We start from the raw sequence: 14,384 nt of genomic DNA on the forward strand, positions 1-14,384 counted from the left end.
GATTTTGCCCAGAGGTCTCAGGGTGGTTCACACAATCGGGTCATGGTTGGGTCTTGGAAGAGCTGGCCCTGGGCTTCACAAACCTGAACCATCAGCTGATCATTGACATAGTGTACAATGTGCTGATTGCCTACAATGTGTGGACTGTGTCTTTGCCTGAAAAGTTTGACTTCAAACTGTGTGGACAAAAATGGGCCTCCTGGCTTTGTTATGTGAGGTGATTGACCAGTGGGTGGCTGTACCCACTTGTCAAACTTGGCCCATGGGGGCAGGAGGAGATAACGGTTTGGCTGCTGCCTTAAAATAATTATTTATGGTAGACCAGCATTTATCCCCATACTGCAGACAGAAGAGAGGGATAAGGCAGAGAGAGCAGCTTGCCTAAATAAAGCTAAGGAGTTCATGGCTGAGATGAAATTTGAACCAGGGACTCTCACATTCTTCTGCTTTTTCTCCCTCATAGAGCTCAAGGTGGCATATGTAAAATTCTCAGGTGGTTTCCCACCTAGGTGCCTCCTAGAACTGCTTAGCTTCTTCAAGGTGACTACTTTTAGCCGCAAGGTCAGGGACGGGAAACCTGGCTCCTTCCTAAGGTTGCTGGACTCCAACAACGCCAAACTAGCAAAGGCCCATCCATGGTAAAGGCTGACGGAAGTCCAGTGGGCTTTCAGTGAGAATCTGCTCCTTCTCCCCAACCCCAGATGTACAAGGCCTGCTTCTGCCCACTCATCAGGCGAGAGAACTCTTCACATGCTCCAAGTCGCTCTCGCTGCTGCTTCACACATTCCTAAAGGATCAGGCTCCGGGGCTCTTACTCTAGCGGCCTTCCCACACGCCTTGCAGCACAAGGATATGATCCTGAGCGTGACCCGAGGGGAGCAGCAGGGAAGCGCACACGCGCGCACAGCCCCGGAGGCGTCCTCTGAAGTAACTGGGGAAACGCACAGTGAGTGGCTGAGATTAAGCGGTGGGAGGAGCTCGCCTGCGGAGACGGCGGTCGCCAAGGGAATCCGTTTCTCTGGTTTCGATTGAGCAGGCGACCCTTCCCCTCTCCCCGCTCAGCCCCCTCCCTTCCTCGCCGCGCCGGCCTTCCATTACTCGGGCCTCGCAAGGAAGAGATGTTCTCCCGCCGTGTCCGGCTGCACGTTCCACCTGGCAGCGCGCGCGAGTCGGGAGTCCACCCCCCTTTCGCCGCCCCCGTCCCCGCCCCCGCCCCCCTCACGCAATATCCTCCAGAGTCTCGAGCGCAGGAACGCGCCCGTTTCCCTCGAAGGCGGCAGGAAGAGGAGGCGGATGGGATGCTGAGTAGGATCCTTCCTCCTCCTCCGACTGACCTTGTGCGTCGCCGCCGCTGGTGAGCACCGCGAGAGCCAGGCCGGCGCCCGCCATGCGCAGCTTCTCCAGGTCCAGCCCCGCCGAGCCCAGGCCGGATCCCGCCATTGCCACGGCTGCGTCCAAAGTGCGGAACCCAGACGAGAATAACAGCAGGCGACCGCGGAGGCACCCGGAGCCCGCGAGTCCAGCTCCCTTCAGCCACGCCCCCCGCGACCGCCCTCAGCCTCTGGCTCCGCCCACAAGGGGTGGGGCTACCTGCCTCGGCCGGGCAGCGGACGTCACGGCGCCGCGAACGCTTCCCCGGGGGAACGGTTTTCTGAGCTTCGTCTGAGGAGGAGGAAGGGGCTCTCTGCTCTTCCGGCAGACCAGACCACCTGAAAGGCCTGCAGAACTTGCTTTACATGTGGCGGATGGGAGACGACCGCACGGGGAATGAATGGCAGATCGTCTGAGCATAAAAAGGAGCCCCCAGCTCAGCATCCCGTTTCCCACAGTGGCCGCTCAGAGCAGAGCATGAAAGCCGCAGTAGTTCCCAGCAAGTAGTGGTCAATGGCATGTTGCTTCTGAGGTGGTAACATCGCAGATTTATTATTAGCCACCCTCTGTAAATCTGAAGAGGATCCCTTCCAAAGGCAACTTTTATGTGGCTACTGTGTTACTATCAATTTACACGTTGCCTTTTGCCAGTTTCGTGTCGGTGTTCACGTTTATCTCTATACCATGCAGCTTCATGAAACTCTTTGATGCAACATATAAGACCAAATTGCAAAAAAGAAAGAAAACCCCCCAGCATATTTTAAGAGTATTTCCTGTAATTACCTTTTTATTTTTTAATCTTCATTTTATTTGTCCTGTGGACACAGCCAGTTAATTTTATCACCATAGTCACACCAGTGAGCTGGCCAGAAAGATCTGTGGTTATTCCTGGGGCATACCTATATATCTGGCCAGCTCATGATGAATGCTAAAAGCGTTTATGAAATATATGGAAAATAATTGTGTACAGCTGAAAATGCTGGCAGCATTAAGATAAATTCAACAGTGTAAATAAGCTTTGATGGATGCAATAATGGAAAACCAACTGGTATAGTTTTTGCAAAATAAGATATGCAAAATGAACCATGGAAAGAGAAGGGGGGGAAGTCATTGATATCTTAAGTATGTAAAATGTTTATTTGAAATTGGAAAGCAGAAAATTTAATATAAACCATATTTTTAAAAATGATGAATGCTAAAAGCACAAAGGGAGAGTGAGACTGATTCTATAGTTATGAGATATAATGCCCAAAATTAGGGGGCGTCATACACAGAGAGTGCCAAGGGTGGATTTTCTTAAATCCGAGTCCCCAAAAATAGGGGGCGTCTTATACATGGGGGCATCGTATAGATGGAAAAATACGGTAACTGCAACAAGTGTTATTGAATTTATTATTTATTATTTATTTATTTATTGCAATTTGACCTTGAACATATTGAAGGGCACTACTTGGGGAAGGGGAAGGATGCATACCTTGCATGCAGAAGGTCCCAGATTCAATCTCTGGCATCTCCACGTAGGGTTAGGAAATACTCCTGTTGGAAAGCCTGGGATGCTGCTGCCAGTCAGTGTGTACAACACTAAGCTATAGAAGCCAATATGAGGCAGCTTCCTATGATACTAGGGGGTGTTTACTATGCTGATCTTTACATTAAGTACTAAGAGAGCAGAATATTTACCTATGGCTTCAAGATAAGAACTAGCACCAGGGTCAAAATAGTTCATAATGGAGATCTATTTTTATATCAAATTATGCCAGCTTTACTGATCTGTAGAAATAAACCGTAAGTTCAGATCGACAAACACCATTACAGTGGAGCTAGGATGGCCCAAATCCTTTAATGCCATTCAATTTCATTAACTATAATCCATAAATCAGTCCAGCACATGATGGCTTCCCATTTTACATTTCTGTTCCTTTTTATGTGTAATTTTGGTCAATTTTCATACTCAAAATACCAGAATACATAATTTAAAAGAAGCCTTTTCCCAGCACCAAACTGAAATGCTCAGGCTGACCGCACTCTGCATGAATCACCATGTAGAAGACCATTATTTTGCAAAGTGGAAACATGTTTTCACGTAAAATTATTGTATACAATAAGATTTCATACAAGGGGGTTGTGGAAAGAATGGAAGAACTTGTAGAAGATTGTAGAAATTGTAAGTTAAGGCTAAGAATAGTTTGTGACTGCTGGATGCACCCAAAGTGCAAAAGATAATTCTCAAAAATTTAATTGATTTGTTTCTACTACGGTATTAGCTGTCCTCATCTGATTTCTGTTGGTCCTTTTGTTTCTCAGCTCTAGCCATGTTAACTGGGCCTTCTTATTATCCATATTAATTGACTGACCTCAGATGTTCCGCTTTAGTGAGCTCACCTGTATCCACATCCAAGCAGCAACCAGAAATGCATTAAAAATCCAAGACTGCTAAACCAGGTTAGATGAAAATAAGATAAACTTTGGCGTTATTCTTTTAAATTAAAAAATGAGAACTGGATATTATTGCTGCACCTATATCTTCACACATCTGCACCATATAGTCTCATATATACCGTAGATCAGGGGTCCCCAAACTTACCCGGCTTTGGGCTGGATGCCTGCTGCGCCGATCGTACGGAGGGCGGGGAAGCGTGCGTGGGTGTGAACGGCCAGGCGCGCCCATGCGCAAGCGCTATTTCTGGCACACTCCGGACCTGGAAAGTGCCAGAAATAGCTTCTGTGCATTTGCAGGAGCCTCCTCCGACCCGGAAGTACACTGGAAATGACGCGCTTGCACGTGCGCAAGCTATTTCCGTTGCTTTTCCAAGTCGGAAGTGGGCAGCCGCGCCGGGCCGGTAAGAGCGGGTGGCGACAGTGGATGGCAGGGGTTGCCGGGGGCCGCATAAAAGAGCCTCCCGGGCCGTATGCGGCCCCTGGGCCGTAGTTTGGGAACCCCTGCTGTAGATTGAGCAGGAAAAGAAGCATGCATCTTAAACCTTTCAAGAATGCATAGAAGACTTCCTGACGACACTTAAGTTTGTTAACATCTCTGTTGCCCTTTGGGACTCCTTTGTTAGATATGTAACTACATTCAGCTGCTAACCTATACTTGCCCAACAATCTCAGTTCCAAGATGCATAACCTTTTGTGTTTATCCAGTTCCAATCTTCATGGTAAGTACTCTACCAGTTTCACACAAAACTTAAAATTCAAGGCATGTCTGAGTTTTGCAAAATAAAACATCTGTTTTTCTTCTGGAAAATTGTTCTGACTATAATTGTGCTGTTATGTTTTGGGACTGGCTGTGCAATACCTCATTCAAAACTCCACCAGTGCACCTCCCACAACAGGCTTTCTGAAACCACACTTCGTTTTCTCTGCAGAGAAGTGGGGGAGGAAAGGGAAGCATCCTTGCTATGGCAAGGCACAGTAACCAGGAAAACCATTAAAATAAAGAACACCAGAAACATGCTGTATAAAATAAGTCCTCTTGATAAGGTTTTTTACTGAACCCACTCCAGCTGGGACACTTAGCATTTTGATGTTTTAATAAACTGATTGAATCCTGACAATAAGGAGGCACAGTGGGCATGTCCAGATAATTGGTTAATTGCCTGCTTTGAATGTGGCCATACTCCTCTTAAGGAGCAGATTCATAGTATGGGGTGCTCTTTGACCCATTTTGTCACCAGAGTCCCAGTGGAGCAGAATATCACCCATCATATTTCTCCACTGCTGAAAGAATTGCACGGGCTGAGGGGTCTGATATCTGACCGCTGGAACTCTGTTAGGTGAGAAAAAGGGAGAATGTTTTGTGGGTTCCCCCTCTTCCTTAGAGTGTTGGACTAAGACTTGAGAGGCTGGGGTTCTAAGCTCAACTCAGCCATGAAGCTCACTGGGTGACCTAAGGTTAGTCACTGTGTCTCAGCCTAACCTACCTTATAGAGACCCATGTACACCACCTTGAGCTGCTTGGAGGCAAGGTGAGATATAAATATAATATGTACATACCTACTTACATACATACTGTGATCAGTGCCAATTTGCTTGCCTCTTTCTTTGGGCCCAATCCATACCACAGCCTAGAGGCAAAAGTTGCTGAGCAGCTGAACATGCAGTGAGAGCACAAAGCAGCAGCAGGATCTGGAACTCTACGGTTGGCAGTGGGTTGCCTATAGGGGTGATGCAGGGCTTTGGCAGGCACCCAGCAAGACAGACTTCTAACACCACCCCTGGAGACATGGGGAGATGTAGAAGTATGGATCTGGGTTTACATCCCTTTGCCATACAGTCATATTACATTTTATATAAAAGCTTGTACTCTCATTTTCCTGTTGGCCTGAAATAAAGCCAGAGGTTTCCAGCCTTGCTTGCTAAAAGGCTTGCAGCAGGATGCTGGGATTTTCTGTCACACAAAGTCTATTGTTTAATTAAAGTTAGGGGCCCTGCATCACACAAACGAGATTTTGCTATCTGCTGAAAGGAGATTTTTCTAGTCATTCTGGTAATATCCACTATCTTGGAATTACTTAACTTACCGTAGTCATTGCTACTGATAGGGTTAATCAAGGCTGCAAAAGAAGTGGGTTTTTGTTTTAACTTTGGAACTGTGAGTTAGAAATGGTTTAGTCAACAATGAAGAGAGTAGAGAGCTAGAAAAAAGAAGGGGTCAGGCAGAAAAGGAAAGTAGAGAGTTTGCAACTCTCTACTTCCCTTTACACATGTGAGCCTCAAAATTGTGCATTAACTGTGAAAGTCCCTATGAACCCAAAAAGCTCTGCCAGAGGCAGAAAACAGGTTTTATATTCCAATGGGTAAAAATAGTATTTCCCCCACAATGCTCTATTTTGATATCCTCATCACATTTATTTCCTTCCCCACCCGCTTTTCACACAATAAAGTTGGGGGATCCTTTAAATAAATTGTTTTAAAAAATCATTTCCCAGTTACGGTCTGGGAATGTTGCAATAGTAATAGCTCTGGGAGAAAAGAGGGGCGAGGTCTGGCAAGGAAAAGGTGTCAGTTCCTCTATTGCAGATGAGGAAATACGAAGATAGATGGAATGACACGCTCCACCCTTCAATTCCCAAGAAACCCTGGGCTCCCTTGTCTCATCCTGACTGGGCAGGGTAGAGAGCTGGAGCGCAGATTTTGTTTGAGTTTCCAAAAGACTTCAGCTCACGGTGGCTTGAGATACAGAAAGCTTAGATTTCTTTCCACAGACTACAACACTGCACAGCACCTCCAGAACTCCTGGATTTTGCAAACAAGCGATCACCTCCTGGGAATGCTACTCCTGCAAACAATCTTCGCTTGGGCTCTCTGCCACTGGGTGTATGGCGTAGGTAAGTGAAAATGCCCTGTTCTCTAATGGTGCAATTCTACTCAGACGTAAGAAGTTACATTACTTCCAGAAAACGTCATACAGAATTATAGCATGCAAACTGTCAAAACAGCGAGTGGTGTATCATGGCATAGTGCATGCAGTTTTATTAAACTGAAAATGCTCGTTGAAAACTTTTTGGGGGCTCCCTTCATGTGTGATCTATATGTTTACTTCTGTATCATTAAAATAATCTGCCAACCTCCTGCTCATTAAAATCATCTGTCAAAATCCTCCATGTGTCTCTTCGGGGTTTTGAAGAACGTCTGCAAAGCAGAGGGGCTTAATTGAACACCCTCCTCAAGAAGTTTGCCTGGCGCCACTTGCAGCTGCTTAGGCATTAGAAAAAAACATTTGTATTTATCCAGACATTTAAATAGATTTCGTTTTAGCCAGCAATCCTAAAAGCACCCAGAGTAAACTCCATTCAACACAGTGGGGCTTCACTCTGCATAAACATGCACGAGGTGGTTCTGTTATTCTTTTGCTTTCATCCTTTTGTTTTTACGGTGTACGCTGCCTTGAAAAATGTTTTATATAAGTAAGACTATGGTCTGAAATCTGGGTTGGGTGGTGGTGGTGGAGAATCAGAACAAGAGATATTTGGGAATCTAGCCAACATTTGTAAGTTCAGCTTAGAGCAAAAGATGGAAACGGCTGGCAAGAACACAGAACTGCAAAGTAGAAACTGAGTTCAGCCGCATGTACAAGACCTGGTTATGGGAACAGCACTTGTTGGTCTCAACAAAACAGACTTGCCTGATCCATTAAAGTATATGCAGGCGCGCACACACACACACTACTTCAGAGTTGTCATATGGTTCAGTGAGACATCCATTACGTTCTATAGAGCAATGGTGTTTTTAAATGAGCAACAACCCTTAAAGGCAGGTGAGGGCTCTCTGACCCTCCAGAAATTGTTGGGCCCAGCCAGCATGGCCAATGGTTAGGGATGATTTGAGTTCTGCAACATCTGGATGGCCACAGGTTCCCTCCCCTGATTTAAAGAGTGTCTTGACACAGCTGTGTTCCACAAGGGCTGTCCTGGTCCCCTAACCCAGGGGTCAGCAACCTTTTTCAGCCGTGGGCCGGTCCACCGTCCCTCAGACCATGTGGGGGCCCGGCCGGACTATATTTTGAAAAAAAAAACCCTGAACGAATTCCTATGCCCCACAAATAACTCAGAGATGCATTTTAAATAAAAGCACACATTCTACTCATGTAAAAACCTGCTGATTCCCAGACCGTCCGTGGGCCGGATTGAGAAGGCGATTGGGCAGCATCCGGCCCACGGGCCTTAGGTTGCCTACCCCCGCCCTAAGCTAACCACAGATTGTCAAAGTTGAAGTAACATTTACTCCCAATCTAGTTAGTTTTTGTACATAGCAGCAGGCAGCAAAATGTTTTCGGTTGACTCTGGCATCTATGCTTGTACTATGCACCAGAGTTCAAGTTCTCCTGCTTACCATGGTACCATTACATAGGAAGAAAATATAATCGGGGATCTTGACTTTTTTCCATGTGGCACAAAAATGTGCTCCACTACAACAGAGACCATTATAGCCCTGGGCAAATATCACCTACTACTGATTCTAAATAACTGTCAGCTCTTGACCAGAATCTTGTGACTATTTGGGCACAGTCACTAGCATCTTTCTTAAAAGCAAGCTTTTGCCTGCAATTTGGCATAATGCTCCATTATTAATTATTATTATATTCTTATCACCATGCATCAAATGATTTATATTTGTTTTCAGAGAGAGCTCATCATTCAACAACAGCATTTGCAGCAGGTACCGTATATTATAGCATCCTTTTTCAAGCTCAGTATTTTAAACAAATTCCAAGCAAGCACCGACTGTAAAAATTACTGAATTTTTGTTTCCCTGTTTGAACTGAGGAAAAATTCCCTTTCGTTTTAAGCAGGAGAGGGACAGAAATGAATCAGGTAGGAAATGTGCCAACATTCCAGATAAACAAAAATATGGAATACATATATAATACATTCAGAATTATTGTAACTTTTAATTTTAATAAAGCATGCCGATTGGTTTAAAAATTCCCAGAACAGCTCCGTATGGCAGATTGTGACCAAGCCCTAACTACCTCTCACTACCTAGGGGTGGTCTTAATGGATTTTATTCTTTGCAGCTACAGCAAAATTCAAATTGATACCTCACTTCCACTCATCGTTAGTTTGAACTGCAGAGAGAGGATGGAAGCAGGGAAATAGCACTCCCTCTGAAATCTGTTTCCTAAAGTAGCCGCTTTTATCTTGCTTCAGAGAAAGGCCAGCCATATGATAAGGAGCTGGCATTTAACATGAGCACAGCATGCGCCTGCATATAGGAAGCTACCTGCTCCCTCCACGAAGGAGATTTATTTCCCTCTTAGCTGCTTTCGAGCAACAGAGCCACCACAGGAAAAGGTGGTGCCTTCCCGTCTAGGAACAACAATGGGATGGCAGTCAAATTCATGCCACTTTCAGCCCTGGGACTAGAAAAGCACCCCATTGAAGGTTAAGCCAGGAAAGAAACTCCATCCTTCCTTCCTATATGAAGTTTCCTGTCGACTTTAGTTTTATTCACTTGTGGTTGCCTCTGAGCAAAAGGGAGCAAGGATAGGGTAGTGTGAAAGAAAGTGCTTTTGCTATTTCTCATTTGCAGGTGGCTGAAGGCAATAACTTAGGTTGTTCTGGCTTTCCTCTCAGAATCCCATGCCTTCGTTATGACTCACCTGGCCTACTTCCCAAACAGCAGCTCAGTGGAAATGGTCGGTAATGCCACTCTGGATGGAAAACTTACCCACAGCGTGGAGTATCAAAATGAGCAAATGAATGCAAGCCAGTTGCTCCAATTGGAATCTTTGGATCTCTGGGAGCAGAGGAAGAGTGCACTGCAATATTTCCTCGAGCTTTTCAAGACATTGGTCAACCTGTATGCTCGCGAAAGGAAAATACCATGTGAGTATTGTGGTGCGATGGTAATGGGCACAGCTGTTGCCATAGCAACTGTCACAGCTGCTTAAGAAGATGGTATCATTGAGCACCAAACTTTGAGACGTGGTGTGATCATGGAGTAAACAGTTTATCTAGAGATTTGCATATGAGGGAAAGTATGGTGCCATTTACTGTTAAGTAAAATTAAGCCACGGTCGCAGCAGAGAAGCCACCTCCTATTATTGCAGTCAGCTATGAGATCAATTCTCAGTCTGTGGTGGAAATAAAGTTTATTTTAATATATGCATTCATTCATATTATATCCCTTAATGAACACTAAGAATTCTTAAGGTGCTTCATTTTGTATTATGCTTTATAACTAACACATTCCATGCCTTGTTCTAATTTGCTTGCATAAGTTTGTCTCATTAGTTTGTCAAATAAAGACACAGGTTTAGTAAAACTGACTTGCTAAGGAAAGCAAGAGATGGCAAAGGGGCTGTATAGTGAAGATGCATTGCTTTGATCCAGCAAGTTCAATGCTTGGATATTTTAGTGGGCAGCAAGTGCTAAAACTAGGGACACGGGTGGCGCTGCGGGTTAAACCACAGAGCCTAGGGCTTGCCGATCAGAAGGTGGCAGTTCGAATCCCCGCGACGGGGTGAGCTCCCATTGCTCGGTCCCAGCTCCTGCCAACCTAGCAGTTCGAAAGTATGTCAAAGTGCAAGTATGGTAGATAAATAGGTACCGCTCCTACGGGAAGGTAAACAGTGTTTCCGTGTGCTGCTCTGGTTTGCCAGAAGCGGCTTAGTCATGCTGGCCACATGACCTGGAAGCTGTATGCCAGCTCCTTTGGCCAGTAACGCGAGATGAGCGCCGCAACCCCACAGTCGGTCACAACTGGACCTAATGGTCAGGGATCCCTTTACCTTTACCTAAGTGCTAAAACACCTCAATAAAAGGTAAAATTGCCCTGTCTGGTGTCAGTTCAGATTTTGCACTGAGAGAAAGTGAGATATTGAAAGGAAAAAAATGATCTGTCTTCTCAAAATGTTCCCAGAGTAGGGATGCATTTGGTAACCCCTTCCAGCCTCGTATACTGAAGATTATTTCTTCTGCCCATATTACTTTCTTAGGTGTAGTTATTTTTTTCTTGTCTACCAAAAAGTATGAAATAGGGATGTGGTCAATTATTTGAAAACATGCACATCTTGCTTATTGTGTTGTATGCATATTTGCACTTTCTGGAGAGCTAGCATTAGCTGTAGCCTGTTTGCCACAATTTGATACTGTATAATATGTGTAATAGCTCTCTGTGGACATGTCAGGCTAATTTCCCTGAGAAGTGGAGACAGAATGCTTCCTTAGGCAATTCAGAATAGTGCAAGGGTGCATGTGAGAAAGCTAAGAGGCCGGTTACGGGAGAAATATTTCTAACACATTCACTTTTGTTGCAGACCCCCTACACATTCATTGTATTCTGGCGTGCCAGATCTTTGGCAATGGCACCAACAAAACCTCCTATGAGGTTTTATTCAATGGGACTGATTTCCTGAGATTCAATGCAGCCAATCAGAGCTGGGTACCTTTACAGGAAACGCCTGTGGCCAGCTATACCAGTATGCAGCTGAACAAATACTCTGAAACCAGTGCGGACCCAGCTTTCTTCCTGCAGGAAACTTGCATCAAGTTTGTAACAGAGCACACTACAGTGAGTGGAGCCTTTACAGGTATGTGAAACACTGGTGATGTGATGTCCGAGAAGCACTCCCACCCTGTGGAGGTTGTCTAAGGGAGGACACAACCAAGTTTCCGTCAGTCTTCTTACCAACACACACTAATGGACAGGGGTGGGTATATTCTGTGGTGTGAGGATGTTGGAATGAGGTACAGAATTCTGAATCACTGCCTTTCTTTAAAAAGAGAAATATAAGCACCTTGTCCACATGCTGAAGATAGTCTTGGAAGTGTTTGATGAAAGCAGGGACACAAAACACCTGACAATTTCGTAAGATGTCATGGGGCGAGTTGGGTGGAGAGGCAGAAAGAATGAAGCATATTACAGAGGCTTTCCAGAGATCCAGACTTTAGGACCCTTGCTAGCTTTGCTGCTTCTGACTAGCTGCAGAGCTCTGCACACATATAAAATCCTTTATTAGCTGCAGAATTCAGAATTCTCTTGGTGCAGAGAATATACCAGGCATCCCCAAACTGCGGCCCTCCAGATGTTTTGGCCTACAACTCCCATGATCCCTAGCTAACAGGGCCAGTGGTCGGGGAAGATGGGAACTGTAGTCCAAAACATCTGGAGGGCCTGAAGTTTGGGGATGCCTGGAATATACCAACTGACATTTGCTTTGAGTTTTCTCTTCCTTGCAAGGGAAGTGGACGAGTCCATCAGTTCAGTCATATTTCCCCCCCCAAACACCATCCTACCCAACTTTTTTCACGAGCTGACTCAAATGGTTTAATTTTTTTAGAGCGAATGCATTAGCTCAGACAGAAGCACCTTAAATCTTGAAACCAAAAGTTCCCATCAGAAAGCAGCTGCAACCCCTCAGTTGTAGAAAAAACTCAAATCTTTTTTTTTATTTTTTTGCCTCACAGGGAAACATGAAGGACGCTCACACACTCCACTGGTGGTAGGCATCAGCCTTGGCGCCCTTGCTGTAATGGGACTAGCTCTTTGCATCTTCCTATGCACAGGCGGGAAGAGATAGCATCTCAAGTATTATATGGACCAGCAGCTCTGCAAATGGGTTAACCAAACGCAACAGAAGAACAATGAAGTTGGGATGGGTGAATCTGCCCATTTCCGTTTCTCATCTTTCCAATTTTAAGTCCACTTCTCCACATCAATCAGAATTTTATCTTAAGAGTCCTTATGGAAACTCATTTTTTTAGTGTGAATGTCTATGTTGTTTCCAATATATGCATTTTTGTACACATTATGTAGCTGGAGAGCTGCATTGCAAAATTTGGAGGAGTGTGGCTATATTTTGCTTTGTGTATTTTTTAAAGTAAGTGTGGATTAGGTAGGTTAGCATTTAAATATAAACTGATTCAAATTCATCCCATCCCTCCTTTTTTAATTTTCTTATGAAGAAACAAGCCAATGTGTATATGAATCTGTATCCCTTGCCTCACATCTACCTGTAAGAACAAGATGGGCTCTAGAACAGCAGCAAGATCACTGCCGGTCTCACAGGAATCTTTCCATTTCCTGTCATTACTACCAGGGCAAGCAGCCTCTCCCCATAGAACTTTAATGTTTCACCCACATCAATGGACAGACACCACAGAAGCACAGCATAAAAACATACCTGAACCTCTTTTTTCTCCTCAGTCACAGCCTCTTTTAAAGCATTCTAAATCTGGGAATTATTACTGCTCCTATTTGATATTATTTCAGTCCAACAGCATAAGATATTGAGATGGGATCGCTGTATAGTTTTTAAAATAAAGTCTTCACTGCCACAAAATGTGCTTATGGCTATTGGGCCAGACTAATTAATGAAGGATAGGTCTATCCACAGCTATTAGAAAGACTGGCTAAATGGAGCCTCCATATTGCTGTAGTGAGCAAGTGTGTGTGTGTGCATGTACAAACTACTGCCTTTATGCCCAGTTTGTTGGCTTTCTGGAATCATCTGGAATCATCTGGCCGACCACTGTTGAAAAAGAATGCTGGATGAGAAGGGATGTTTGAATGACTCTGGATCCAGAACTGGGCATTGCAGCATCTGTCCCCAGTCTTCAGAAGCAGCAGTGAGATCACGCTGTAGTGCAGTTTTCCAAACTTTTCATGTTGGTGATACACCTTTTAGACATGCATCACTTTGCGTCACATTAATTCAGTTCTAGCAAACGAGAGCTCAAACTAACCCCTTATAAGAGATGCAGACACACATCGCGCAACACACCTAAATGCTGCAGCCGACACACTAACGTGTCGCGACACAGTTTGGAAAGCTCTGCTGTAGTGTTTCATGTGGCAGGTATATCCAAGGCAACGTGGTATACTTCAGCAGATTTCAGAGAAGAAAGCCATGTGCGACTCCTGTTATACAGTATCTTCATACCTCCCTTGGTATACCTCCCTTGGATATATAGCATGCGATACACAATGATACGTTTCAACAATGGCAACCCAACATCTCAGGAACATCTATCGACTGGGTGAGTGAGGAATCTCAGGAATATCTATCGACTGGCCAGGGAGGAATCAAGAGCCACGGAGATGTCTACTTTGATGAAAAGGAAGCCAAGCTAGAAAGATGCTTCTCTTACCAAAGCTAGTACTGAGCATACAAGAACACTTCCAGAAGCCAGGACTCCCATTAACTTTCTTTCCACAGACTTTCGTGAGATGACAGCAGCAAGGGAGAAACCAGGAGTTGCTCCTCAACTATACACATTTTATCCTTGCAACAGATCTGAGCGGAAAGCCAAAAGTCATTTAAAAGTGCTCTTAGGAACATCAGACAACTGCTCAATCACGCCTCACTGGGTTACCCCAAATAGGTAAAACTCTACTATTTCTGCAAAATAGCAAACTTGTCTCTTTCTGCTTTGAAATGGTAAAGGTTCTTTACTAAAAGCAACCCTAAAACCCTTCCAGCTCTCTCTTTAAGGCCCCTTCCCTTTATACATAAAAATACTTCCAACAGTAGGAGGAAGGATAGGAAGGGGCTGGCTTTCTGAATG

General features: G+C 44.8%; 2 protein-coding genes across 3 annotated transcripts in view; one reads left to right on the plus strand and one right to left on the minus strand.

Annotated features, from left to right (window-relative positions):
• PFKL (phosphofructokinase, liver type) overlaps positions 1–1,563 on the minus strand; it is a 41,146-nt gene extending 39,583 nt beyond the window's left edge. For both annotated transcript variants that reach the window (XM_088670744.1, XM_060274597.2), the window contains exon 1: positions 1,335–1,563. In XM_088670744.1, the coding sequence (XP_088526870.1) occupies positions 1,335–1,440 (106 nt within the window). In that variant the 5' untranslated portion in view covers positions 1,441–1,563. The remainder of the gene's footprint in view (positions 1–1,334) is intronic.
• Positions 1,564–6,303: 4,740 nt separating this feature from the next.
• PROCR (protein C receptor) lies at positions 6,304–13,159 on the plus strand. Its single transcript, XM_035133173.3, has 5 exons — positions 6,304–6,701; positions 8,497–8,532; positions 9,450–9,701; positions 11,135–11,407; positions 12,285–13,159. Exons 1-5 carry the CDS (start codon positions 6,419–6,421, stop codon positions 12,395–12,397), a joined length of 957 nt encoding a protein of 318 aa, XP_034989064.2. The 5' UTR covers positions 6,304–6,418; the 3' UTR covers positions 12,398–13,159.
• Positions 13,160–14,384: the final 1,225 nt, after the last annotated feature.

This window comes from Zootoca vivipara, chromosome 5, assembly GCF_965207765.1.
Source record: "Zootoca vivipara chromosome 5, rZooViv2.hap1.1, whole genome shotgun sequence".
NCBI classification, from domain to species: domain Eukaryota; kingdom Metazoa; phylum Chordata; class Lepidosauria; order Squamata; family Lacertidae; genus Zootoca; species Zootoca vivipara.

What these genes read in the sequence shown, in the direction of transcription:
- PROCR (XM_035133173.3), top strand. Translation starts at nt 6,419, where the DNA reads ATGACACGCTCCACCCTTCAATTCCCAAGAAACCCTGGGCTCCCTTGT. An exon ending in CCACTGGGTGTATGGCGTAG is followed by an intron (nt 6,702 to 8,496) that starts GTAAGTGAAAAT and finishes ATTTGTTTTCAG; the next exon opens with AGAGAGCTCATCATTCAACA. An exon ending in AGTGAGTGGAGCCTTTACAG is followed by an intron (nt 11,408 to 12,284) that starts GTATGTGAAACA and finishes TTTGCCTCACAG; the next exon opens with GGAAACATGAAGGACGCTCA.